The 27,498-nt window shown below is 51.5% G+C and overlaps 2 protein-coding genes and 2 long non-coding RNA genes across 10 annotated transcripts in view; 2 read left to right on the top strand and 2 right to left on the bottom strand.

Moving 5' to 3' along the window:
• The first annotated feature begins 44 nt into the window (after window positions 1–44).
• Window positions 45–5,830, top strand: Nab2 (Ngfi-A binding protein 2). Of its 2 annotated transcripts, NM_008668.2 has the most exons (7): window positions 45–372; window positions 1,610–2,483; window positions 2,875–3,008; window positions 3,347–3,398; window positions 3,484–3,616; window positions 3,826–4,017; window positions 4,969–5,830. In NM_008668.2, exons 1-7 carry the CDS (start codon window positions 290–292, stop codon window positions 5,076–5,078), a joined length of 1,578 nt encoding a protein of 525 aa, NP_032694.2. In that variant the 5' UTR covers window positions 45–289; the 3' UTR covers window positions 5,079–5,830. The 2 variants fall into 2 exon arrangements, with proteins under 2 accessions (NP_032694.2, NP_001116367.1); NM_001122895.1 differs by lacking the exon at window positions 3,826–4,017.
• Window positions 5,761–23,793, bottom strand: Stat6 (signal transducer and activator of transcription 6). 2 transcript variants are annotated; one of them, NM_009284.2, is made up of 22 exons: window positions 23,499–23,762; window positions 19,721–19,857; window positions 18,925–19,063; window positions 18,559–18,642; window positions 15,914–16,052; window positions 15,743–15,795; window positions 15,443–15,591; window positions 14,667–14,798; window positions 14,369–14,557; window positions 13,676–13,763; window positions 13,419–13,541; window positions 11,730–11,822; window positions 11,245–11,451; window positions 9,730–9,824; window positions 9,504–9,640; window positions 9,046–9,192; window positions 8,488–8,551; window positions 8,287–8,391; window positions 8,048–8,119; window positions 7,250–7,315; window positions 7,031–7,159; window positions 5,761–6,953 (listed from the first exon to the last, which is right to left on the bottom strand). In NM_009284.2, the coding sequence occupies exons 2-22, from the start codon at window positions 19,834–19,836 to the stop codon at window positions 6,767–6,769; spliced, it is 2,514 nt and encodes an 837-aa protein (NP_033310.2). In that variant the 5' UTR covers window positions 19,837–19,857; window positions 23,499–23,762; the 3' UTR covers window positions 5,761–6,766. The 2 variants fall into 2 exon arrangements, with proteins under 2 accessions (NP_033310.2, XP_030100835.1); XM_030244975.1 differs by having other exon boundaries at window positions 5,791–6,953; window positions 14,667–14,767; window positions 23,499–23,793.
• On the top strand, window positions 13,720–18,492 carry Gm30989. Of its 5 annotated transcripts, XR_003949050.1 has the most exons (4): window positions 14,794–15,317; window positions 16,146–16,212; window positions 16,464–16,674; window positions 18,233–18,492. It is a non-coding gene; the product is annotated as a predicted gene, 30989 (long non-coding RNA). The 5 variants fall into 5 exon arrangements; XR_003949051.1 differs by lacking the exon at window positions 14,794–15,317 and adding an exon at window positions 13,720–13,801 and having other exon boundaries at window positions 16,146–16,674; XR_003949049.1 differs by having other exon boundaries at window positions 16,146–16,674.
• Window positions 23,794–26,327: 2,534 nt separating the features above from the next.
• The window catches only part of Gm40802, a 5,744-nt gene continuing 4,573 nt past the window's right edge, over window positions 26,328–27,498 (bottom strand). Inside the window, exon 3 of the long non-coding RNA XR_872173.2 lies at window positions 26,328–26,678. This is a non-coding gene — a long non-coding RNA (predicted gene, 40802). The remainder of the gene's footprint in view (window positions 26,679–27,498) is intronic.

Genomic DNA, 27,498 nt, shown 5'->3' with positions numbered 1-27,498 from the left:
GCCCCCGGTTCTGCCCACGCCCTCCTCCCGCCAGCCCGGCAGCCAGCGCAGCGCCGGGCCTCGCTCCCTGTGCGTCCTGCGGGGGAGGAGGCGCGGAGAGGCGGCAAGCGCAGCCGGGGAGGTGGGGGCAGAGGCACAGACAGAGGCGCGGAGGCTCCGAGAGAGAAGACGTGGAGGGAGGGACGGAGCCTGGACAGCGGTGGACCCGGGCCGCGCGCGCCAGGCAAAGAGCAGCGCGCAGCAGGCGCCGGGCACCGAGAGGGGAGGCACTGGTGATCTCTGGCCGTCCATGCACAGAGCTCCCTCTCCCACAGCGGAACAGCCACCTGGCAGAGGGGATAACACACGCCGGACCCCGCAACCCAGATTCAAGTTAGTGGGCAAAAGGAGGTGGCAGGGAGTGGAGATGGGTGGAGTTGGACTCCGGAATGGGGTCTAAAGGGTGGAGGTCGAAAAGAGGACGTGGGGAAGCGGGACGGAGGTGGGAGGTGGAGACTGATGGAAAAGGGGGTGAGTATTCGAAATAGGGGATCCTGGAAGCAAACAAAGACCCGATGAACCTGGATACGATAGAGTACTGCCTCGTTTTCCACTCCAGGTTTACTCAGTGGGCATAACCTGGCACATGAGCCCCCTGCAAAGAATGTCCCCCCAGCCAGGGGAAGCTCCAGAGCTTGATCTGTCAACAGTGTGAGGGGTGGCGGCTCTTAGCTGTCTCAGTGTGTCATTAGCAGGCATCCGGGAGAAGGTGGTTCCTTTGAGTTAAGCATCTGCGGGCCTGAAGGGGGTGTGCTTCAGGCCTCCCTTGTCCGTGAAATGACCATTCACAGGGTGAGGAGGGGTGCAGCCCCTTCCTCAAGAGACCTTCAACCTCTCCCGCACTCCCTTGTCGAAGATAAGGGTGGAAAACAAGCGAGAGGAGAGTAGGCGGGAGCCCCCAGGCGGTTTTCGCCCACAGACGCTGCTACTGTGGGAGTGTGTGGGAAGAAGGGCCCCAGAGCAGAACAATCAAGGCTTCCCTCCCCCTTTCCCAGAAGAGAGGGGCCTGCTGAATAGTAGGAAGGATCAATCAAAGGAGAGGGGGTAACTGAAGGGAACTGGGCAGCCTTTGGAAAGTTGGGACAGAGTCTAGGAAGGGTGCTTTAATCCTTGGAAGCGAAGAACAGGAGCAAGGGTCTACCAGGTTCCCTAAATGCCAAGGAAGAGGCCACACCCCTCCCTCTCAGCTACCTGGCCAAGGAGTACAGCTGCCAGCAATAGCTCTTAGTATTCTAAGTTAACTTTAATATGGGATGTTACATTAAGTAATGTTGAGGCTGCTGAGTATTTAGGGGGAAGAGGTAAGGACTTAGTTGGGAGGGAAGTGGGTCCAGCCATTTCAGGGAAGTTATGAAAAGTCTCAGGGCTCAAGATGGTGCTGCCCAGACCAGAAAGATCAAAGTAAAAGACGAGGTAAGCGTTTTTCCTGATAGCTTAGGTCGGGCAACCGGCCTTCTGTGCTCCTGGGGATCGGAGGGCACTGTCCAGGAAAGAGGGCAGTTGTTAGTGTGGGTTGGTACCCCAGCAGGGCACTCATACTCACTGCCTCTCTCCTGCCCTTTCTCCTCAGGGCAAGTGCCCCAGCCATGGCACTGCCTCGGACACTGGGTGAGCTACAGCTGTATCGGGTCCTGCAACGCGCCAACCTCCTCTCTTACTACGAGACCTTCATCCAGCAGGGAGGAGATGATGTACAGCAGCTGTGTGAGGCTGGCGAGGAGGAGTTCCTGGAAATCATGGCACTCGTGGGCATGGCCACCAAACCACTCCATGTCCGACGTCTACAGAAGGCTCTGAGAGAATGGGCCACCAATCCAGGGCTCTTCAGCCAACCAGTGCCTGCTGTGCCCGTCTCCAGCATCCCACTTTTCAAGATCTCTGAGACAGCTGGTACCCGGAAAGGGAGCATGAGCAATGGGCACGGCAGCCCAGGAGAAAAGGCGGGCAGTGCTCGAAGCTTTAGCCCCAAGAGTCCCCTCGAACTTGGAGAGAAGTTGTCGCCACTCCCTGGAGGACCTGGGGCAGGGGATCCCCGGATCTGGCCAGGCCAGAGCACTCCAGAATCTGATGTTGGAGCAGGGGGAGAAGAGGAGGCCGGGTCTCCCCCTTTCTCCCCACCTGCAGGGGGAGGAGTCTCTGAAGGGCCTGGGGTTGGGGGGGTGGCAGCTGGTGGTGCAGGGGGTGGTCCAGACCGCCTGGAACCAGAGATGGTGCGAATGGTGGTGGAGAGTGTGGAGAGGATCTTCCGGAGTTTCCCCAGGGGTGACACTGGAGAGATCGCATCCCTGTTGAAGCTGAATAAGAAGCTGGCGCGGAGCGTGGGGCACATCTTTGAGATGGACGATCATGACGCCCAGAAGGAAGAGGAGATCCGGAAGTACAGCGTCATCTACGGCCGCCTGGACTCCAAAAGGCGGGAGGGCAAACAGCTTAGCTTGCATGAGGTGAGGACCCCGGGTCCTCAAGGCTGCCCTTCACTCCTGGGGCTCAGTTCACTTGCCTCTGAGACTTCTTCCGTCTTCCACCTCTGTATGACTGTCCCCACGACCACCCAAGCTCCTTCCCCACACTCACACATACCCAACCCCTGCTGCTGCTTTACGTTCTTGTCACCCAAAGGGAAGCTGAGATAATAGCAGTGAGCCCCGCACTGCTCACATCCTAGGTGCAGGAGGCCCTGATAGGGACAATATCCCCACCCCTGTCTTTAAGTACAGGCAGTTCCTGGGTATTATTTAAAGCAGACAGTCTTTGGATGGACCTCCCAGTGGTGGTAAAGGGGAAAAAAAACAGTAGGAAAGTCAAGGACTCACATTGGCTGTCCTCTTGCCACAGCTGACCATCAACGAGGCTGCTGCCCAGTTCTGCATGAGGGACAACACTCTTTTACTGCGAAGGGTAGAACTCTTCTCACTGTCCCGACAAGTAGCCCGAGAGAGCACCTATCTTTCTTCCTTGAAGGGATCCAGGTGAGACCCCCTCCCCCCTCTTCCCCAGGGCCATTTGGTTGGAATCCTGCCAAGGACTTGGCTCTCCCCACTTGTGGCTCAGGCGGCTCTAGGCCTGCTTCCCACCCACCTGCATGTCTTCACCTTGCCAACTCAACTTAAACTTGTCTGAAGCTTGCTCTCTGTTCCCAACCCCCCCGCCCCCCATAATGATTGGACTTCCAACTCCTGTCCAACCAGCTTCTTCCTGCAGTTTTAAGTACTGCATGTTTCCTGGCCGGATTGTGCACCCCGTGGGTTGTGGAGTTGTGGGGCCCTTCCTAATTCCACTCATTTTTTTTTCTCCGTTTTTTTTGCAGGCTTCACTCTGAAGAATTGGGAGGCCCACCACTGAAGAAACTGAAACAAGAGGTAGAGTTTGGGGGGCAGGGAACGGCAGCCTGCCCCAACCACTGCCTTGGTGAGTCCTTATTTTCCAAATTTTGGGCATCCACAGGTTGGAGAACAGAGTCACAATGAAATCCAGCAGCCTCCTCCAGGCCCTGAGTCCTATGCACCCCCATACCGCCCCAGCCTAGAGGAGGACAGCGCCAGTCTGTCTGGGGAGAGCCTGGATGGCCACTTGCAGGGTGAGTGTGCATTAGAGCACCTTTCTCTGCTTTGGGAGGCGGTGGAAGTGGGGCGGGTGGATTGCAGGAATGAGCCAGGTGTCAACTGCCTGGAACAGGGTTGGGAGGCCTGGCTGGATGGGGACAGAGGAGCCTATGGGAATGACTGTCGGTTGAGGGTGGGTATTGTTGGCAGCAGCCCCTGACCTGACCAGTGCCCATGCCCACAGCTGTGGGGTCGTGCCCAAGGCTGACGCCGCCCCCTGCTGACCTGCCCCTGGCATTGCCAGCGCATGGGCTATGGAGCCGCCACATCTTGCAGCAGACACTGATGGATGAGGGGCTGCGGCTCGCCCGCCTCGTCTCCCATGATCGTGTGGGCCGCCTCAGCCCCTGTGTGCCTGCGAAGCCGCCTCTCGCAGGTGAGGCAGCCAGCAGTGCTGTCCCTAAACACCCCAGTTACTCAGGCCCCCATGTGGGTCCTCATTTTCTAGGACCAGAGGGAGGAAGAGGGATACAGCTGTCAGAACAGTAGGAGGAGCTCCAGCTAGCCAGACCTTGAACAGGGCAAGCTACTACTGGGTTATTTCCAAGTGGGAGGGTCTGATTCAGGTGGGGATCTTTGACCAAGGAGCAGAGAACAGAATGAGGGGTGAAGGTGAACAGGGGAGACAGCAGTAAGGGAGGCCTGGCTAGAGCTACCTAATGCAGGGGATGGAATCGCTGGGAGTTGTGGGGATAGGGTTCCCCAGCTTGGAAACCAAGGAGCCCAAACTGGGCACTTTATGTGTGCATAGGAAAGGAGAGGGCCGGGCAGCCGCTGGGCTGAGAGTGACGCCGCAGGCAAAGCCACCAACCCTGGCTTGGTATTTTTAAACTGTGCGTGGGTGGGAAGTGGGGGCGGGGACTGAAGGGGGTGCTTCTCTTGAGGGAGGAGCTGGGAGTCTAGCTTCCTGTGTTTCCCCTGATTTGGCTACCAAAAACTCGGGGAGCACTTATAGGGAGGGCGAGACCTGGGAGGGGACCCGAGGTGAGTGGAGGGGGGTGGCTGGGCCTGGGAAGGGGGAGGGGGAGGGAGAGAGGTCAGAGCCAAGCCGCCCCCGCAGCTCCTGACAGAACCAGAAATTCCAGCAGAGCAGAGGCGGGCGAGACAGGGAAGAGAGACACACAGAGACAGAGAGCTACACACAACCAAACTAGGAGGGGGAGCTGCATACGCTTGGGTACGGAACCCCCATACACATGCAGTGGGCAGGAGGCAGTAATTCAATAAATGGAGCTGTCTTCGCATTTTTCTGTGCCTGGCCTCATAACAACGCTTCTGCTCAGCCTCCAACCCAGTGTTCTAACCAACCTACACCTCTTTCCTACAGAGTTCGAGGAGGGGTTGCTGGACCGCTGCCCTGCCCCGGGACCTCATCCTGCTCTGGTGGAGGGCCGCAGGAGCAGCGTTAAAGTGGAGGCAGAAGCCAGCCGGCAGTGAAAGTGGGGGAAGTCTCAGACCCAGGACCCAGACTTCTGGCTCACTTAGACCCCCACATTCTCCATCCTTGCACTCGCCACTACCCTAGAAGGATCCTTCTGCTGCCCTCTGCCTCCCATCCGCCCCATGGGCACAGGACTATGGGGCTTCAAGCAATAACAGGCAGGGGCCTGGCCAGAGGACACAAGGACGGTGCAAGGTGTGCCCTCACCCGGCTTAGGGGCACGGACTTTGCCTCCAGCCTGCTGGGGCTCTCCTTTCTCTCATACCACACACACACACACACACACACACACACACACACACACACACACATATTCTCCAGGTGGCCAGCAGTGGTGTGAGCAGCTGAACTACTTCACTTGGACACGGAGAAAGAACTTCCCCAGGAAGGTCTAGCGACTTACAGTGGAACCTTCACTCTGAGACTGGGGGCTTGGGAAAACTGGGTCTCCCCTCCCCATCCCCATTTTTCGTGCTTCTAGTTTGTTTCTTTAATTTAACAAGTGCTGCAGTTTGCCCACCCGTTCTTATCTCCCCCCTCCCCGCAGACCTTTCTCTCAGCACTGTGTGGGAGGGTGCCCCGAAGTTCCCTCCACCAGCCCCTTAGAGGCCTGGGTTGGACCCTGGGCCTCCTCAGCCGGCAGGACTGCAGCACCTGTCGAACACTTAGCGTGTCTTTCTTTTCAGATTGTGTACAGTAGATTATTTATTTTGTTATTTTGGAATAAAATTTATTTTATGGCTTAGGATCCATGGCCCCCTTCCCCTCCAGTGAGGGAAAAAGGACTGGGTAAGAGCCGGGGGAGGGGGGCAGAGCTGGCAGTGGACAGAAAAGTACAAGAGACAGCAGTTGAGGGCCTCAACGCCCAGGGAGTTTACACAGAGAGGTCTGCATCCCTACTTATATCCCAGGCTCTAGGAAACACTGGAAGCATCAAGTTACCCAGGCTAGAGCTTTATGCATGTCACAGCCACATAGTTACTCCCCAAATGATACTGGGTTGCTGTCTTATACAATGTCTCAGCCTTTCAGATATGTTAAGGTCACACTGGCAAAAGCAGAAGATACATGTTCTGTGCGGTCATACAGTGATGTGTGACTTCTATAGGTTAACATGTCTTGGGTAAACATTGGTACAGCTATACACAAGCTTAGCTCTTAGAATGCAGTCTCAAATGTCACTAGGCATCTTTTTTTGCAAGAATTTGGAGCTTTGGAGTCTTGTTTTTTAAAATCTGGGTAGAACTCACACCAGTGACTGTATACCCACTTTTTCCTTTTTCTCCCTCCCAGAGTCACCTGAGCCCAGCTTCAATGCCCTAGGCCTATATGCCCTCTGTCTTTGGCACAATGTCTCTATGTTTCTGTATGTTGAGTCCCAGGCCCTGGCTCAACACAGTTCTGGTGTGTGTGTATGTGTGTGTGCGTGTGTGTTGTGATACAGTTGTATCACATTCGAGCATTAACACCCCACTCATCCCTTTGCACCCAGTGCTGGAAAAGGGGGGCCCTGATATGGCAGGAAGGACAGAGCACAGCAGTTCCATACACCACATGGTCTCCCAGCCAGTTCTTTTCTCTTGACCAAGGAACAGTTGAGACGGAAGGCACCTGCATGAGCAGGTGTCCAGAGCTGGTCCATAGAGACAGAAGAGGCTTTGTTTCTGGGCTTCTCCAGCTGGGATCACCAGCTGGGGTTGGTCCTTAGGTCCAGGTGGGACAGTGAGATCCCTGATTGCCCATAAGGAGATGGTTGCAGGAGGGGCTGGCTTCCTAAGGACCCTCCTGCCTCCCCTTGGTTCTCCAGGAGAAGCTTGGTGAGGTCCTGTTCAGTGGGAGGCATCAGGGGAGGGTACATGTCTTCACTGACCCTGCAAAGAGGAGGGAGAAGTAGGGGAGCAGGCACAGCACCCATTGTCTCAGCCCTCACTCCCGGGTTGCTACTCACCAGGTGCCTTGGGGGAAACCTCCCACAGGCTGAGTTAGGCAGCTGTCCTCTACCATAGTCACATCTGAGCAAAGCATGGGTTCAGGGCTGGACACAGCATGTTCCTGGGACTGGCACTGCAGCAGACCCCTGCCAGGGGTCAGAAGAGGAAATTAGGAGGGGTGGGGTAGGCAAGGGAAGAACAGAGAGGGTGGGGCCAGGAATGGCTTTGTCACTTACTGGGGGTGAGGCTGGTCAAAGGGCATGGTTATCTGGCTCATGTTGGGGGGCATTTGCAGGTGAGGCCTGGAAGCAGGAAGGAAAAGCGGGTGCAGAAAGAGAGAGAGAGGAAAGAGAGAGAATGAGAATTCAAAAGTCAAGACATGAGTCAGGAAACAAGCTGCCATGCTAAGTCTTGACTTAGCATCTCACTGACTGTGCTCTGAGATCAGGTCCCCCCGCCCCCCTCCCCCCCGTAAAATAGTATGAGTTTCCAGTGTGTCCAGTCTGAACGATAGGTATTCTGTTCCCTAGGCCCACCCCACATCAAACCCTAGAAGTCAGATAGAGCTGATGAAACCACCAAGGTACTCGAGGAAGGAAAAAGTCTGCATCATTTTTAGGATTAAAAAAGATTAATAAATAATAAATCACCCCAGCTGCTGGGATGTCGTCAGTGGCAGAGCACGCGCTTGGCACATGTTCAGTCCTTAGCACGAGCTTAGGCCCCAGCACCACAGCAATACAGCAAATATACGGCAAATAAGTTGCTGTAAATTTCACAGGTGAGAGAGAATATGCTAGCAGTGTTTGCTGTAAGCGCTCAGCTCGGGCCTACACACATTATGAATTCGTGTAACCTTCACCATAACGTCATTATCGTTATTGCTGGAGGCTAGGACCTCTAACCCTGGCCTTCTGAGTCTTAGACATCACTCCCACAAGCACATGGAGGACGGAGTTCAGCCTGGGCTGCTTCCGCAAAGCCTGGCAATTCATGGCTTGTGACGGGACGCTGCCCCACCGCATCTGACTTACTCCTGAAAAGATGGCAGTACACTCATGGACTCTTCTAGGCTCTGAAATGAGTGGATGGACTGTGGAGGATACCTGGGGAAAGAAAACAAACTCCAGTGCGAGCCCTCCCAGATAACCCCACACCCTGCCTCCGAGAAAGGAAAATTCAGTCTGAAAAGGCCAGCTTGCTCGGCCGACCGGCTGGCTACGCTGAAAGCCTGCGCACAGGCCAGTCCCCTCCCGTCTCTCAAGCTCTTTACCCCATATCTGAGCTGAGTTGCATGGAAGCATCAGGGGCCATTCCAAGATCATAAGGTGGCACCATGGCAGGCATCTGGGGCTCTGGAGTAGGAAGGGGCTGGTCCCTACAGGAGGGAAGGAAGCACACGTGACTGACAAAGGTCACTCCTTCCTGCCGACAAGTACGGCCCCCAGTCTCCACCCACTAACCGTTTATTCACCTTTCCACAGTCATCTTGATAGTAGTAGAGACATAACCCCTCCCGTCCTTCCCCATCTGTTCGGCTGTGGCAGGAAGGAAAGGAGAACTGTGGAGTATCCCACTGCCACAGAGGTGGAGGGGGAAAGGTTGATGGGCAGGTGGAGGGAGGGAGGAAGGTTGATGGGCAGGTGGAGTGAGAGAGGGAGGGAAGAAGATTGATGGGCAGGTGGAGGGAGAGAGGGAGGGAAGAAGATTGATGGGCAGGTGGAGGGAGGGAGGAAGGTTGATGGGCAGGTGGAGGGAGAGAGGGAGGGAAGAAGATTGATGGGCAGGTGGAGGGAGGGAGGAAGGTTGATGGGCAGGTGGAGTGAAAGAGGGAGGGAAGAAGATTGATGGGCAGGTGGAGGGAGGGAGGAAGGTTGATGGGCAGGTGGAGGGAGAGAGGGAGGGAAGAAGATTGATGGGCAGGTGGAGGCGGGGCTACAAAATGGGAGAGAAGAGAGACAACCGACAGAAAGGGCAACAGCCAGGGCAGGGAGACAGTGTGTGACAGGAGGTTTCAGAGCTGCCTGCTCACGCTTATAGTGACTCCGGAAAGCCTCATCTTTGGGTTTCTTGGGGTAGAGGTTTTTTAACTGAGCAAGATCCCGGATCCGGTCCCCCAGTGAGCGAATGGACAGGTCTTTGGCAGAAAATGGCTGGATGTTCTCTATCTGTGAGGAGCCTAGGAGAGGAATGAGACTCTAAGTGTCCTCCCGTCCAAATTTCTTTTTCCCCAGCCCCATCACAAGATCCATTCTCAACCCACCAGGGCAGGTGAGAGAAGGCCTAGGGTGAAGGCTAGAGTGAAGGGGACCCACTTGTCTCCATTGCCATAGGAGTTGAAGGTTATACCACAGGAAGATGGGAAGTAAAATGCTAGGAAGAAGTTCCTGAAGATCAGGTGGACATCAAGGGTAGCCGGGGCATTTCCTTCCCCCAGAACCCCTCCCACCCCAGGAGAGAGCATGGAGTTAGAGGATTGTGGTGACTCACCATCCTGACCCCGGATGACGTGTGCAATGGTGATGCCCCCGATCTCAGAGTCGCTAAAGCGGAGGAGGAAGGTCCCATCTGGCTCATTGAGGAGAAGGCTAGTGACATATTGCTTACTAATAAAGCCAATGATCAGCCTGGTCAGAGTGAAGGAGAGGACAAGGCTGTTGGGTTCTGGGTGTGAAGAGGGAGCCATAGGCGTTTGGTCCCTGAGGCAGGGACTCACCGATCTGACCAGTAGCTCCGGAGACAGCGTTTGGTGAGGTCCAGGACACCATCAAACCACTGCCAAAATGTGAAGCCTCGGCCCAGCAGGATCTCCTGAAGTGGGGAGGAGTACAGAGGTGAGTGGGGGAAGGGCTGAGCTGGAACAAGCATGGGGCTTTGAGAGTCTGAGGATCAACAGTTGAAGACCAAAGTGGACCTAAGGCCCATCAATGGCAACTGCTTACCCCAACCGCCCTAGGCACTCCTTCAGGCTTTCCTGTATATTCATTTTTTTTAAAGATTTTTTTATTGATTATATGTAAGTACACTGTAGCTGTCTTCAGACACTCCAGAAGAGGGCGTCAGATCTCATTACGGATGGCTGTGAGCCACCATGTGGTTGCTGGGATTTGAACTCCGGACCTTTGGAAGAACAGTCGGGTGCTCTTACCCACTGAGCCATCTCACCAGCCCCATTTTTTTTTTTAATCTTTCTGTATATCACATAACAATCAGAGCAATGGAATGGAAGCTGGAAAGGCAAGTGACTTCCTTAGGTCCACACTACTGGCGGGACAGGGTGGAGGTTTAAGCCTGCAGCCTATTGTCGCATCCCCAGTGGGACCTGCTAAAGGCCCATCCAGAGGAAGATAATTGTCCTGCTGTCCTGTTCTCCTCAGCGATGCTTTCTCTGGCCACATGAGCTTCTTCTCCCCCACCCTCTGGTTTGTTTGCTTGAAAGAGGAAAAGCCTAAAGTGGGAGCCAAGGGAAGGCGTTGTTTCTTGAAAAGTGACTTTAGCATTCATTCGGTGACTTGCGTGATGATAACATGGTCACAGACATGGACTCCTTTCCCTGTTCTTGTAACTGACTCAGTCCTGAGCCACCTCACTTTGGAGACAGAGAAAAATACAGTAGCTGATATTAAAAGTTGGAAATACAGGCTGGAGAGATGGCTCAGCGGTTGGTTAAAAGCAACAACTGCTCTTTCAGAGGTCCTGAGTCCAATTCCCAGCAACCACGTGGTCGCTCTCAACCATCTGTAATGAGAGCTGATGCCCTCTTCTGGTGTCTGAAGACGGCAACAGTGTACTCACATACATAAAATAAATAAATCTGTTTGTTTGTTTGTTTATTTGTTTGTTTGTTTGAGCCAGGGGTTCTCTGTGTAGCCCTGGCTGTCCTGGAACTCACTTTGTAGACCAGGCTGGCCTTGAACTCAGAAATCCACCTGCCTCTGCCTCCCAAGTGCTGGGATTAAAGGCATGCACCACCACTGCCCAGCAAATAAATAAATCTTAAAAAGTAAAAAATAAAATAAAAGTCAGAATACAGGCTCCTGTCGGACCTGGTGGCTCATTCCTGTGCATTTCTGTAGGAGACTGAGGTGGGAGGATTGTGAAGTCAAGGCTAGCCTGGGCTATCTGGTGAGTCTGAGGACAGCCTAAGCTACACAACGAGCAGAGGCAAAGGAGCTCTTGAGTGACTGGAGGGTGAAGAGCTGGGGTCAGAAACTGAAAGCAGGAGAATGACCTTATTGAACTGTGACCAGGACACACAGCGGTGCTGAAAGGCCTCCACACTGAGGCTGTTGTCGTTGAAGATCTTCTGGGCGAGGAACAGGAAGTGCTCTGGAAGCAGTCCCCGGCTGGTCCCCACCTCAGCCATAAACTTGAGGTTTAGGGTTTCACACATCTTCTCCCAGGGCACTCGCTCAGCCACCACAAAGGGCACTCGGTCCTGGGTAAACGGAGAGAGAGCGCATGGCCAGTCTTCCTCCTAAAGGCCTCCGCTCTTCCCAGCTCTCCGAGCTGGCTCACAGACATCATGATTTCTCAGCCGTTGTCTGTGGTGTCATGGTGTGACAGCTGTTAGGTGTGACCAGCATGGGTAGAAGCAGAAAGGCAAGCCCACAAGAAAGACTTAACATGCCTGCCACCCACCAGCCAGGACAGCCCGTTATCTCACCACAGAAGAACCCACGCTGCCCCTGTCTCCCACTCCGGGTCTTTCCTTACCATCTCAGAGAAGGCATTGTCCCATAGGATGGTAGCTTTGGCGTTGTTGTCTTGGTTACCATGCACGATGACCACCAAGGGCAGAGACAGGGCCTACAGACAGGGTGAAGAGAGGAGTTTCTCCTTGCTGGAGTCAGAAGTGCCCTCAGATTGCTGAGTGTTACTCCAGTGTACTGGGGAGCCCTTAGTTCGCATGACATAGTTAAGGGTTGGTAGTGCATCACTGGACACTTTGTGAGACGGAGTGAGGGCAGCGGTATAGAGAAACAGTTGCAACTCAGTGCTAGGAAGCCAGACTTTCAGGCTCAAACAAGTCCCAATGCCTAGAGGCTGTGTGACCTGGGCAAACTACTGAACCTATTCTATGACCCGAGGTCATCATCAGTAAACTGAGGGTAGCAATAGTACCTATCTTATGGTGTTATCTAGAAACATGTCCTAGTTGGGTTTTTGTTGACATGAGCTAGGGTTATCTGAGAAGAGGGAACCACAGTGGAGAAACTGCCCTCCGTGATGCTGATCCAAAGGCAAGCCTGTGGAGCATATTCTTAATTGGTGATTGATGTGGGAGGGCCTTGATCATTGTGGGTGGGGCCACCCCTGAGCAGGTGGTCCTGCTGTATGTGTAAGCAGGCTGAGCACACCAGGAGGTACAAGCAGTAAGCAGCACCCTCCATGGCCCCAGCTTCAGTTCCTGCCTCTAGGTTCCTGCCTGACCCCCCGCAGTGATGGACGTTACCTGAACTGTAAGATGTAACAAATCTTTTTCTTTCCAAGTTGCTTTTGCCCATGGTCTTTATCATAGCAATAGTAACCCTAACTAAGCCCAAAACCACCATACTGTGTGTGATTGCATATCACTGGAAACAGTGCCCTGTTCTATAAAAAGATCTTGATGTATGAGCACAAGTGTGTGTATGTGTATAAGTGTGTGTATGTGCACAAGTGTGTATATGTGTACAAGTGTGTATATGTGCATAAGTATGTATATGTGTATATCATTGATAATAGTGCCCTGATCTCCTATGTATATAAAGTGCTTGATAAGAGTTAGAGAGTGATGTTTCGTGATATAAGACTATACTCCCTAGCATTTGGGAGGCGGAGGCAAGATATTGCATGTAATGCCAGCCTGGGCTACAGAAGGAGGCTATAAAAAAACAAAAAACAAAAAACGAAGAGGGGAAGGAAGGGCAGGGGAGGAGAGGAACAAAATGAAAAAGAGTTTGAGGGTCAGTAAGAGGGCTTAGTGGGGGAAATGTGTGCGGCACAAGCCTAGTGACCCAAATTAAACCTCCAGAACCCAGATAAAAGTGGAAAGGTTGCCCTCTGACCTCCACACGTGCACCGTGACTTGTGCATGCACCCCCTCCCCCTCGCAGTAATGATGATATTTGGAGGAAAAGAGTCTAGAGCCTGTCCAGACTACATCACGAGACCCTGCCTTGCCTCGAGAAAGTAAACAAGACAAAGTAAACAAAACCACCACCACAACAGCAAGCTTGGCTGCTACACACATAACTCCCTGATGTGTCCTTCCGGTTCTTGCTCCTCCCACCTCTGTCGGCTATCCCAGAAACACGGATACGAAGTGAGCTATGAGGCAGTCAGGAGGGGGATCCAGGGCTCTAGTGGGGCGAGGAAGAGTGGGTCCCGGGCTGCAGCAGGGCTGGTGAGGTCTGCGCTTACCTGAAGCTGGATGAGAAGTTTGTTGGGGCCCAATGTGAAGCTCGTGGAGAAGAGCACAGCACACTTCTCCTCGGTGACAGACTCTGTGCCCTTCCGCTCACAGCGCTTTATTTTCTTCAGGAGCTAAGCGGGGGAGAACGCAGGGGAGCAAGAGAGAGCAGGGATGTTGATAGCTTCCTCCCTGGGCCCCCAACAGCCTCTCCGAGAAGAAGGGTTAGCCACACAGTCTGAGGACACCCGCAACCAAAGCCTCTCACCAGGTTCTTGAACAGGGCGGAGCAGCAGTTGCTGGGAATGCTGTTCTCCAGGGGCACCGTGTTGTTCATGATCTCTCCTGTGCTCTCCCTGCCAGGGGAGTCAGAGTGTGAGCGGCCTCATCCGAGGTGAGCAGCATGGGCCTTTGGGGGATGGTGCTGACCACTGCTGTCACTGGCCCCGGCTCTCTATGACCCTACTCATGTCCCCCCTCCTCTCTGCGTGTATTTATATATACTGCTAGCATTGAGCCCAGTCCCTGGCATGCTAAGAACCTGTCTTCCCACTGCGCTTGAACCACCTGTTTGGTTTTTAACTTTCATCATCGTTGTTGTACCTGTGTGTGATGGGGTGTGCTCATATAGAGGTCAAAGAACAACTTTTAGGAGTCAGTTCTCTCCTTCCACCTTTACATAGGTTCTAGAAATTAAATCCATGTCATCAGGCTCACTCAGCAAGCCCCATCTTGTTGGCATCCCTCTCTAGGGTTTTAAGAGAGAAGTCTCCATCTTGGCCAAATCTTGATGATTCCCCTTGAAGAGATCTAGTCCCTTCCTCTGCCTTAACTAGTCAGAGTCCAGTGTCTCCATGCTCCAGAGGTCTCTTTCCCCAGGTTCCATTCTTTATGAAGCCAACCCCTCAACTCCTATCACCTCATCAGACCCTTCTCCAACCCAGGGCCAGTCTCTACTTACACTCCAGTCCCGGGCCCCTGGGCCAGGCTTAGTTCTCTGGCCTGTTTCTCTGTCACCATGTCAGCTCTGACCATTGGAGGCTTGGCTGAGGTCCCTAGAAACTGCAGACCCAGCAGGAATCGAACCCCAGCCTGGAACTTAGTCTGTGTCTTCAGAACCTGCGGGGGCTGCTTCTCCACCAGGAAAGAGCTGGAGTCGTGAGAGGGAGACAGCAGTGTTAGATCCTGGGTCCCCTCTTTACAAACCCCTTCACTCCCTGGGGTCTACTTACAGTCAAGTAGGGACTCATGGTATATACCTGGTCACAAGGGTTCGCAGGACTTCATCCAGACGGCTTATCAGCGATGCCCGGGTCTTGGGTTCCAGTTCTCCACTGGCTGCCCCAATCTCCTGCTGCAGCTGGGAATAAATTTCCACCAGGCTTTCACACCTGGGGCCAGGATGGTTGTCAGGGAGCACAGATTTTGGGTTGTTTTCTTCAGCCCAAACCCAGGGAGAGCACCGGGCTATTGTGTGAGCAAGAATGGGGTAGCTGTGGGTGTGTCTGCAAGGCGCTTCTAGGACCTGTCTTGGCCCTGGATGAGGAGATCACTGACAGGGTCCAGACTCCCTGTGGAGAGCCCAGGGGTCTCTTCTCACAGTTCTACTACCAGAGGCACTGTGTGCTTTAGGGAAAACTGGAAAGTGTTATTGCCCAACAACAGTGAGGTCTGATGACCCACACGTGTAGTTTCAGTACATGGGAGGCTGAGACAGGAGGCGTGCAGTGAGTTCAAGGCCAGCCTGGACATCTTATACTGTAAGGCTATGTCTTAAGAACAAACAGGACAGCCTCCCCATTCCTCTGGGCATGGACTTGAAGAGAGAAATGATGGATGACTCTCTCAGCTGAGATACCAGTGAAGGATCTGTGTGAGCACCATGCACAGCCTCGCAGCCACTGGCTCCTGTAAGTCCTGGCCCTGTCCTCAGCTTCCTCTCTCTCGCCCCCCCCCCCCCCGCCCATGCGCCATCTTGCAGAGACAGTGGGTACCTATAATCTGTATGCTCCCTGTCTGCCAGCCCTGTCCTTACCTCTCCTGCAGCCCTGCTAGGCTCTCCTCAAAGGGTGTGCCATTCCCTGCCAGCTGTTGCTGCCGCTTCCAAATCTGAATCCTTTTCAGCACCAGGGCCTGGGTGGCCTCCAGGTCCCCCACAGTCCCCTGCAGCATGGTGGCCAGGTCCTAAGAGCAGAAAAGAGCCTGAGCCAGGGCCACTGTTGTTTTCTCCTGGGACACCTGGGAGGAGGACTTTTCCCTACTTCCCTGGCGTCCCCTCACACAGCTCAGTCAACTCCATCCTTCGGGTTTACCAGCAACTGAGTCCATTACTCACCTCACTTGGACCAGGACCATTGACAGGAGGGTCTATCAAATTCTGCAGAGACACTGAGGACAGGAGCAGAAGTCAGGGGTGTTAAAGAGCCTCACTCAAGGCAGAGATCCAAGAAAAGATCACTTCTAAACCCTCCCCCAAACCCTCTGGCGTCGAGGCCCTGAACCCCACCTTGTCCAGTCTTAGCCCCTTGCTGCAGAGATTCTCGGAGAAGCCGGGTCTCCCTTACTCGATGCTGAAGCCTTCCGAGGGCTGTAGTAAACTTGAGTTCTTCCTGCTTCCGATGGAAGGGCCCTGGCAGGTGGCGGAACTGCACGGGATGGGGCAGCAGGGGACGGGGTACAGATACCAAGAGGTGAGCTGCTCTAACCGGTCCTCTATGTTTACCTCTACCCCTCCACAGAAGTTGACACCATTTGTTTTTCTTGTTCCATTGGCAGTTTTTCCAAACCTTTCAGAACTTTCTCAAGGTAAGACCTTTCTCCTGGCAGAACTAACTTCTGTCTGAAGCCTCCCCAAACTTGGTTTGGGGTTTACTCTAACCCCAAGAACTTCCTTTGGTTATCCTGGGTCCTGAGTTCCGAGTTTAAATTTTTCCTAGGTTTCATGGCTTGGACTAGGATCTGTGGGCCCAGGAATCAAGGGGTGGAAAAGGAAATAGTTGCACTCACAATCACCCCTAGCAACCTAGTAGAGACATTTTTGCTTCCTGTTCCTGCAGCCTTAAGTTCTGCTGGCCTAGGAGTTTTGGTTCCAGAGGAGGGAGCGCTCTTGCCAGGAGACACACAAATACTCCATTGCTCAGACTTCCCCTTGGCCACTTTGGGTTTCTGATGCCCTGAAGCCCACAGACTAAGAAAGGATAAGAGTTTTAGGAGGGACGACTGATCCAGATTACCATGGGGACATTGGATTGCTTCTCTACAAAGGAGGTAAGAGAGATTTTGCCTGGAGTGCAGGCAATCCTTTAGGTCATAGATTTCCTATCTGTGGGTTCTAGCCATCAGAAAACTTATTTCTGATGGTCTTAGGAACCACAACTAAAAATTTATTTTCACTGCTACCTCATAACTGTCATTTTGTTACTGAGCCAGTGTCTCATTTCCTAAGACCATCAGAAATAGGTGTTTTCCCGCCAGGTGTGGTGGCGCATGCCTTTAATCCCAGCACTCGGGAGGCAGAGGCAGGCAGATTTCTGAGTTTGAGGCCAGCCTGGTCTACAAAGTGAGTTCCAGGACAGAGAAACCTTGTCTGAAAAAACAAAACAAAACAACAACAACAACAACAACAAAAAGAAAGAAAGAAAAGAAGAGAAAAGAAAAGAAAAGAAAAGAGAAAGAAAGAAAGAAAAGAAATAGGTGTTTTCCGAAGGTCATGACCCACAGGTTGAGAACTGCTGTTTTATGGCATCTCTTGGTCTCTTGGTGCTACCATTTCCTGTAATTAAAGCCAGTGGGAAATTATAACCACCGAATCCAGGCAGAAAACCAATGGGTACAGATCCTTCAGAAATGAAGATATGAGTCAGTCCTCCAGGAAGAAAATGTCAAGACCTGCTGAGGTGATTGCTAAAAGTGGAAGAAAGACAGAATAGGTAGTAGAGGAAGGTTGTAAATACCAGCTAAGGGGGCTGGAGGGATGGCTCAGTGGTTGAGAGCACTGGCAGCTCTTCCAAAGGACCCAGGTTCAATTCCCAACACCCACATGGCAGATCACAACTTTTTGTAACTCCAGTTTCAGGAGCTCCAACACTCTCACACAGACATACATGCAGACAAAACACCAAATGCACATATAACAAATTACTTTTAAAAAAGCCAAACCAGCTAAGGCCAGGTGATGAGATACAGAAATAAGAATTATAATTGACATGAGTTTTTCTGTCATATTTTTTAAAAAATGTGTTTGTATAGGTATTTGTGTTTTCTTCCCTCAATTTCTTTATCTTGTATTGTAACATTAATTAAGAGAATATCAGTGGCTGTAATAGTTAAGTTTAAGATACTAAAAGAATGTTCCTTAAGGCATATTGTCACTGTCTATTTTAAGAATATAATGTGTTTGAGATTATACATTGAATAGTTATGTTAGGCGTAATTATGACCTGGTTATTGTTTTCATTTGGAAATTAAGCATGATCTAAGGAGGTGATTGTGTGTCAAGGTGACAGGGTGTGGACTTGCTATGGCTGTTCTTAGATGTCAGCTTGACTGTATCTGGAACTAATTAAACCCAAATGACTGCACACCTGTAAAGGAGTGGGAAGACCCACACCTGTTCCTTCACTGAGGTGGAAAGATACATCTTTTCATTTGTTTGGTTTTGTTGATGGACACAATGTTTCTCTGTGAAACCCTGGCTGTCCTGGAATTTAGAGACCCACCAGCCTCTGCCTCCCAAGTGCTGGGATTAGGAATGACACACTTTTAATCCAGGTCTTTTGAAGTGGAAAGGCCCATCTTTAATTTGAGCCATACCTTCTGCTTGTAGCCATAGGATGCGGAAGGAGGAAGCTTGCCCTCTCTGCCTGCTTGCTCTCACTATCAATGCCAGTCCATTCCTTCACTGGCATTAGAGCCTACTTCTTCAGGATTCTAGTGTATACTGAAGACCAGATGAGATATCCAGCCTCATATACTGAACAACTATTGGATTCTTGGTCCTTCTGTTTGGTAGACCGCTATTGTTGCATTAGGTGGGCCACAACCTATACAGCATTCTAATAAATCTTTTGTGTGTGTGTGTGTCCATTCTGTAAATTCTATTCCTCCAGAGAACCGTGACTAATACACACAGGAAGTCGGGTAGCACATTACCTCTTCTATAACAGCTTTTTTCTCCCCTTGAAGTATTTGTCTGATGGTGGCCACCAGCTTCAGGGGGTCCCTCTGATAGATGCTCTATAGAATTGATAGTAATGAGCTGTTAGCCTCCCTTACCCATGCCCCCTCCCTCCCTCCCTCCCTCCAATTCCTTGCCCCCATTCATGTGCAAACTGTTAGAGAGCATAAGCATAGATCTCAAGTTTAATACATTTGCTTGCTTTAAAAACCGATCTTCATGCCAGCTAGCACCTAACCACAGGAATAGCAAGTGCTTTCAACATCTACCATGTGACCAGTTTGCTCTTTCCAGCTCTACCATGACCCAACCCAACCTTTTCCCTTCCAGTCTTGCCCTACCTCCAAGGTGCTGATGTGCGGCAAGATGCTGTTTCCCTTCCCCTGCTCTCCAGCAGTGGCCTGAAGACGCTGGACTGTGGCAGAAAGTAGGGCACTGGCCATGTTGTAACAGAAAGCATCTGAACCGACCAGGAACTCCCTGTGAGGAAAGTAGGATTAGGATGCCTCAGGCCAGGACTTCTCTAAAGATCTATTTATTTATTTTATGTATGGGAGTACACTGTAGCTGTACAGATGGTTGTGAGCCTTCAATGTGGTTGTTGGGAATTGAATTTTTAGAACCTCTGCTCGCTCCGGTCAACTTCACTCACTCAGTTGCTGACTGCTCTGGCCTAAAGATTTATTTATTATTATACATGAGTACAATGTAGCTGACAGATCTCATTACGGGTGGTTGTGAGCCACTGTGTGGTTGCTGGGATTTGAACTCAGGACCTTTGGAAGAGCAGTCACCCACTGAGCCATCTCGCCAGCCCCCAGGATTTCTTTAATGCTTCTGAGACTCAAGTTATAGCAAGGAAGTCAGGTTTCTTTTCTCTCTCCTCTATCTAGGTAGGTTCTCTGTAGTCGCCAGCCATGACCCCTGCTCCCCACTCTGCTGGCTTGTAAGAAAAGTTCTATTCCAGCCCTGACTTCCCTTCCTGGTTTAGCCTTCTAAGAGGTACAATGTCTACATGTTAACATGTACGGCCCACCAAGTCTAGGCCATTTGATACACACTAACAAGTCCTCAATTCTGAATTCTACTAGCAACAAGGGCTCTCAAAAGACGGGGAAGACACGGAACAAGACTCACCAGGGCTGGCTCTCCAGCCAGTCAGCCAGGAGATGCCGTAGGCGTTGTGGAAAGTCAACATAGAGCCGTTGCAGTTTTTCTGGGGACATCTTGGAAATTAGGCCCCACAGAGACATGATCTGGGATATACAGGGTGCCTGGGGAAGAAGAACAAGGCCTTTCAGTGAGGCTCCCAAGAAAGCAGCCTGGCTGCTGGGACAGCCACAGCTCCTCCATACAGATGGCCTTGCTGAGAACCTCCTTCAGTCTTGCTGGGCTTAGAATGCTGGATCTTTCCAGAGCTTCTGGTTCTTTCTAGTTTCTCATGGTTCAAGCTAAAGTCCCAGAGAGTTGAGTTAGGAAGTGGTGCATCACAATATTCTCCTTCCGCCATTTGATCATACCCACTTCCAAGACACCTGAAGCCACAGGCTCCCTTGGCAGCAGTATCCAAAACAAGGCAAAACCTTCAGTGGCAGACACAGGCAAGCTGAAGAGCTACAGCCAGGTCAGTGAGGGGACAAGAGGACACAGGACGGAAGGGGAGGAGCAAGGTCCATGGAGACAGGTGGACCTGGTCTGGTTCTGGGGGGGTATAAAGACTGTACTCTATGAAGTTTGATCTTCTTATCATGAAAAAAGAAGGCTGAATGAATAGGGTACCTTCTAAATTTTTTGTCTTAAGATTTTCTGGCTATGTTGCCCAGGCTGCCTTTGAACTCCTGAACTCAAGGAGTCCTTTCTTCTCAGCCCCTCAAGTGAGATTTGGGTACATGTCACCATACCTCTTCTCTTTTTAAACACTTGAAAGCAGGAAACAATTTTAATTTTTTAGAGGTGCTGTGAACAAACTCAGGGGCTTGGATGTGGTAGGCAGGTGCTCTGAGTACATTAGAGGAGCTCCCTATGTAGCTTAGACTGGCCTTGAACTCAGAGAAATCCCCCTGCCCCTGCCCCTGCCCCTGCCCCTGCCCCTGCCTGCTGGGATTAAAGACATGCACCACAATGACTGGTCAGCCTCGGACTCTTGATCCTCTTATCTCCACTTCCCAAGGGCTGGGACTACTGACGTGCACCACCACACCTGACTCCAACTTTAGATTTTAATCTATGTGACACCAGTGTCTGAAAAGAGCATGCAGGACATCATTCTGACCCAAGACCATGGATAGGGCCTGAGACAGCTTGCAGCATCTACCCCTGTGTCTTCTATATTTTCTCCCATATACAGCTATGAAAAGCTTAATATGTAAACTGGGCACACAAAGAGATCAACGACAACAATAATAAATTACGCATCATACTGTAACAAGAGTTACAATGAGGAAATTTGAAAGACACCTCAGTGGTAGAGTGCCTGCCTAGTATTTGTGAAACTGTAAGTTCAGTGCCCAGCACTGCAAAAGTCACCAAGCTAGGTGATGAAGATGGTGGAAGAATAACAATGTCTACAAGTCATTATGCACTATTCCATAACAGGTATACCATACTCAACTGTGTGTGCATGTATGTGTGTGTGTGTGTGCGCGTGCGCATGCCTGCGCGCAATCACGAGAGTGTGTATATGTGTGTGCATGTTTGTCTGTGCCTGTGTGTGTGCACAAGCACGCGCATGTGTGTATGTACGTGTGTCTGTGCCTGTGCTCGTGTGTATGCATGTGTGTATACACGTGTGTATGCATGCATGTGTGCACGTGTGCAAGTGTCTCCCAGGGCCTCACACATGCTACATTGTGCTCTTTCCTGAGTTACATTCCTGCCCCCTCACAATATTATTTTTAGCTTTTTATTATCTTAATGGTTTTGCCTATGTATATATGTGCCTCTAGAAATGGAGTTAGAAACAGTTGTGAGTTGCCGTGTGTGTGTGTGTGTGTGTGTGTGTGTGTGTGTGTGTTGGGGTGTTGGGGGGATCAAACCCAGGTCCTTCAGGAGAACAGCCAATGCTCTTAGCCACTGAACCATCTCTCCAGGCCTATTTTAAAGTTTACAATTATCCCTTTTCCTAGATGAAGAAATTAAGGCTCAGGAAGGTTAACTTGTCCAAGGCCACTGGGCAAGAAGTTAGTAATCTGGCCCTTACTCATCATTGGGATTAATCACTATACTGTGCTGTTAGAATTCCCTCCAGCTCAGAGATCCCATCACCTTACAGATAGGACAGGAAGAGCTGGGAAGGGGGAAAGGGAGGGAAGACCAGAGAAGCAATGAGGACTGATCAGTCTGGAAGTGGGGGACAACAAGACAGCCAAAAAGCCAGAGGAAGAGAAGAAGAAAGGCAGGGAAAGAGGAGGGAGAGGGAGCAGAGTGCTGGCTCCTGAGTCTCTCAGGGGCCTCAGAGTGGGCTGGGTTGAGGGGGATGGCTCAGTGGTTGATGGGAGGGATGGCTCTCAGTTTATAATGACCTCTCAGAGAGGAGGAGGAGGAAGATGGGATGGAAACTCCCTGGGTCTCCCCAATTCCTCCTGCCTTTTGAGCCTCTTAACTCCCACAGGACTCCCATATAGAAGAGAAGGAGGCCACTTCACAGGACATTGCCTACCCTTAACCATCTTCCCGGTTGCTCTCCCACTCCCTGAGTTCTCACTCCCAAAGGCAGAGTCTTCAACTCTTGCATAGGGTCCTCCAACCAGACTTTGCTCTAAAACTGTCTACCCCGTTGGGTGGGGCATCCCGAAGAGTCACATTTGTCTTATTTTCAAATTTAAGAGAGGATTCTGTTCCCTTTTCCTCCCAGTCTCTGGAATGTTCGGATTCCAGACCTTTGGCCCTATCCTTACCCTACTGGGGACTGGGACCGCCAAGCCAGGAACAGCTCCAATTTCCTCTAAATCTCCCTGTAGAGTGACTCAAGTCTCATCCTTCCCCCACCCCAGACGCCATTAAGCCATATTTTTCTCCTGAGCTGCCGGTAACGTTGCAGGGTCTATAGGTCGGGCTAGGACAAGGACCGTCCTTTCTTGAGATCAGTCCCCTAGGGTGGGAAGGCGGAGCTACACTTCAAGAGGCGGGGCGAGCTTTCCCTTCCAGGCTCCCCCTCCCCGCCGTAGGGGAAGCCCGACAACCTAGAAGCTTCTTCGTAAGCTTGGTGGCCTAAATCTATCCCCTCCACTCCCGCATTCCGAGTCCGCTGGCCGTGTGACCCCAATATCAAAAGTCAAGGGCTTCCCTGAGTTGTCCAATGTGCGTGTATATATGACGGTGGCGGCGCTGGTGGGGGTGGGAAAGGGTGGGAGGAGGTGGAGCCAGGTCAGCATGAGGAGGGTTAACCCCCAGCCGGCTGCCCTCCACGGGGAAATCTCAGGGTTTACTGCGGCCAAAAAAGTGAGGGGGAAAGTCCCCCTCCTCTGGGGCACCATGAGATCTACATCTGGGTCTCTCTCACCCTCCAGCCACACCCTGAGTAGGAACCTTTAGCGGGCAGCAGCTAGGGGTTGGACAGGCTCGGGGACCCTGGAGCATCAACTTCTAGGGAAAGGCAGCCATGTCCCCCAACCCAGAGAACCTTTCTTCTCCTCTGCCCAGCGACTGTCCCAAGACCCAGGAGGCGCAGGGCTGAGGATTGGGGAAAGTGACGCGACACGTTGGGGACCGGAATGTGGAGGCCTGTACCCACCCGAGTCCTTCGAAAGTTGGAAACTGCCAAAACCCAGTGCCGTCAGCTAACCCCAGATGAAACTATTTTCAGGGGACCAACTGCCCCGCCCAGGGGGGAGGATCCGAGAGGCCCCGAAAATCCATCCCTCGTGGTTCGTCAAAGCCCCCCCATAACCTTCCCTACTCGCAGACGTCCCCTCACCTCAGCAGCCCCGCTGCTATCTTCTCCCTCTCTCAGAGGGCACTACCAAGCCCCATGGGTCTGTAGGTCTGTCCAGCGGGTCCTGGGCTGGCCCTAAAAACTCAATGTGTACAGACACACACACACATATGCACACAGGCACGCGCGCACACGCTCGAGCGCGCGCACACACACACAAACACACACACAGGCACGCACGCACTCGTCTCCGGGCCTTCTTCACTGTAAACCCTGGCTGCCCCGGCCTGCTGTTTCCGGCTTCTCTGTCTGCCCAGGTCCCTCCCTGGCGCTCTGACGACACAGAGAAGAGAAAGTGGGCTGGAGGAGGAAGAGGAAGAAAGTGGGGTGAACCTGTATGTACCCGGTGGGGAAGCACGTAGTGGGGAGGGCAAAGCTGGAGCTCCATTGAACCACACTGGAGGGAGGCTGACCTTTACTCTAATCCCCTTAGCACTGATCCATTCCCCACTCCTCGGAAAAGTCACCTAATATCTGGCAGAGGCATGCCACCCCGAACTGCCTAGCTACCACACAAACTTTCTCCGGGCCAGAGATTGGGACCTCGGGGAACTGTGCTATGGGACATCTGGGTTGTGTGCGTCCTCCAGTGGAGGACCCTGAAAAACAGCTGGGAGCCCGAGGCCCCTGCACAATTAGGCTCACCTCCTTCCAAGGCAGGAACGCCTTAGAAGTCCCGTGATACTGTAGGGAGGAAGTGGGGGAGGGGAACCCTTAGCTCAGAATTCTGGAAGTCTCCGGGAGTCCCTTGGAGGAAAAGGAATTCATTCGGGGATACCACGTCCCAAACCCTAGTGATAGCCACTGAGGGCTGCCAGGGTGCCAAGTTTGAATGTGAATATGCTGTGCAACCTTGGCAAAGTTCCTATCTGTTTCTGAGGTAAACACTGAGACACACCCCAAAACAAATATGTGCAATTTCCCTGGCCACAAGAAAACACACACACACACACACACACGCATACACACACACATACACACACGCACACGCGCGTGTCTGAGCTTTACACATGTAGCAGCAGGCTCTCACACATGACAGCCCTCAGAGCCTCTTAGAGTCACACACACACACACACACACACACACACGCCCCTTGTTCAGCCTCTGAATCACCATCATAACCAGAGGACTGTCCTGTAGTTTTTGTTGGGGAGGATAACAAAAGGCCAAACCTGAAAGTCGAGTGTATGGAGGGATAGTCTGAGGGTGGCTGTGTCAAGTTGGAATTTTGGCTTTCCATTGCCTTTCAGGGCTGGGCTGAAAGAGCAAAAGCCAGGCTTCTGGCGCCCCCTGGTGCCTGAGCTGATTCCTCCACTGCACATCCGTGGGCACTGTACACAGTGCAAACTTAGATCCACCCAGGTGCCAGAGCAAACTGTACATGTACATATAATATAATCATGGACTCTGAGCAAGACCTATTTGTGTTCAAGTCCTGCCAAAGATGCTAACTGCAGAATTGGCTGGTTCATTATCTGTAGGACGGAGCACGCAGAGTGGCTTAAGCTGTGGGGTTGTGAGAATAGAATATACTGATACATAAAGGCTCAGAGGAACTCTGGTCACCTAGTAAACAGCAAGCAGGAGGTACTTTTGTTGTTGTTGTTGTTGCTCAGCTACTTGGTTGGACTGTGGTTGTTGATGCTGTTGTTGAGACAAAGGGTCATGTAGCCCAGGATGGCCTTGAAATTGCCTAGTAACCAAGGACAAACTTTAACTTCACCTCCCAAGTACCAGGCTTAGAAATATGCAACAAACAGCAAGAGGGCTTGTGATGCTAAGAACTGAACCCAGGGCTTTTTGCATGTCAGGCAAGGATGCTACCAAATGAGTCACATCCCAACCCAACAATTAATATTTGATGGGTTGGGTTTTTTGTTCTTGTTTATTTATTTATTACATATGAGTACACTGTCACTGTCTTCAGACACTCGAGAAGAGAGAGTCAGATCTCATTACGGATGGTTGTGAGCCACCATGTGGTTGTTGGGATTTAAACTCAGGACCTTCGGAAGAGCAGTCAGTGCTCTTAACCATCTGAGCCATCTCTCCAGCCCCCTTGATGGATTGTTCTTAATGTCTATAGATATACTGTCTACATGAATGTATACCATGTGCATGCCTGGTGCTCTCAGAGGCTAGAGGAGAGCATCACATACCCTGGAATTAGAATTACAGATGATTGTTTTCTAATTACCATGTGGGTCTTGGTAATCAGATCTAGGTCCTCTGGAAGAACAGCCAGAGCTCTTAACCACTGAGCTCTCTCTCCAGTCCCAGACACTGTTTTTATGGCCAAGAATAAATATTATGTGGGAAAAAACCCAGAAGGCTCTTCATCTTACCCAGAGGTTCCAGGGTTGTGAGAGGGTAGTGCTGAGGGTAAGTTGTGAGGGTAAGGCAGAGCCTAGAAGAGGTGTGTTCCTTTATGGATGCCTTAGGTCTGTAAGGCAGTGAGTGGAAGAGAAAGAGAGCAGGGGTGGAGATGGTAGATGGGAGTCTATCCAGAGACTGGTCCAGCCAGTAATGCTTACACCGAGGGATGCACATGCGTGAGTTCATGGCGCACACCTATGTGCTTCCAGGTGCCCACTGCACAGATGAACGTCCTCAGACTGGAGTGGAAGCCAGGCCCTGCCCCCTGGGTATCTCAGGAAGTGTGAGTCCAAGAACAGGCAGGAAGAGAGAGAAGAGAGGCTGCAGCCTCGGCTTTGGCTCCTCTTAAGATGAACTAGGATGGTATCTGCTAAACAAGCAAGTGTCAGAAGAAAAACAATACTTCATCTTCCTTTATCCTGCCAGTGGGGACACAGATGTCACAGGAGAACCCAGGGTTTAGAAGTATATCTGATTCTACTTTAGAGATAGATCCATGACTGTTGGTCTACCAAGTGGGACGATTCGGGTGTCCCCACGATGCGGGGGGGGGGGTGCATTCAGATAGAACGGTGGTGGTTCCGTGTACCTCAGTAGAGACTGGGATACGTGAGGTGACTAGGGTGCACTTACTTCAGATTGCATAACTGTAGGATCAGGCCAGCTTTCACCAATGACAACCACCTGCCTGACACTTCATTGCTTCATCTTCCTCCAGGCTTTGCAATCCCACCCAGTGTCTGCAAACACCGCACACATGAGAGACTGCATTAGGAGAGGGAAAACCTGTATGGTGTGAGAACTTGAGGTTACAACCCTAGAGTGAGTCACAAAAGCGATTTTATGGGTGTATTAGTTTTGCTAGGGTTGCTGTAATAAATCCCCACAAGCTGAATGGCTTAAACAGCAGAAACTCCACTCAGGGTATTGAAAGCTAAAGACCCAAGATCAAGGTGTTGTGGGTTGGTTCTCTCTGAGAACCATGAAGGGCTTTGACATATTTTTTTTTTCTTCAAGACAGGGTTTCTCTGTGTAGCCCTGGCTGTCCTGGAACTCACTTTGTAGACCAGGGTAGCCTCGAACTCAGAAATCCTCCTGCCTCTGCCTCCCAAGTGCTAGGATTAAAGGCATGTGCCACCACCACCCAGTGACATATTAATTTTTAAAGGAACATAGCTCATGCCATAATAATATCTTGACTACTTTTTTAAAAATAAAATGGAATAGAAGGAGCTGGAGAAATGGCTCCATGGTTGAGAGCACTGGCTGATGTTCTAGAGGACCCAGGTTCAATTCCCAGCACACACATGGCAGTTCACAACTGCCTGTAACTCCAGTCCCAGGGGATTCAATATCCCTCTCCTGGCACATATGTGGTATGCAGACACACATGTAGGCAAAATAGCCACACATATAAAATAAAATAAAACAAAATAATAATGTACAATAGTAAATAAAATATAAAATATCTATAAGAACTTGGGCATGGTGGTGGCACATGCCTTTAATCCTAGTACTTTAGAGGCAGAAGCATAAGGATCCCTGTGAGTGAGTTCAAGGCCAGCCTGGTCTACATAGATAGTTCCAGGACAGCTAGGGCTGCATA

This window comes from Mus musculus, chromosome 10 (genome assembly GCF_000001635.26).
Source record: "Mus musculus strain C57BL/6J chromosome 10, GRCm38.p6 C57BL/6J".
In the NCBI taxonomy this organism is placed as follows: Eukaryota; Metazoa; Chordata; class Mammalia; order Rodentia; family Muridae; genus Mus; species Mus musculus.
This window is presented reverse-complemented; position numbering and strand designations above follow the sequence as displayed.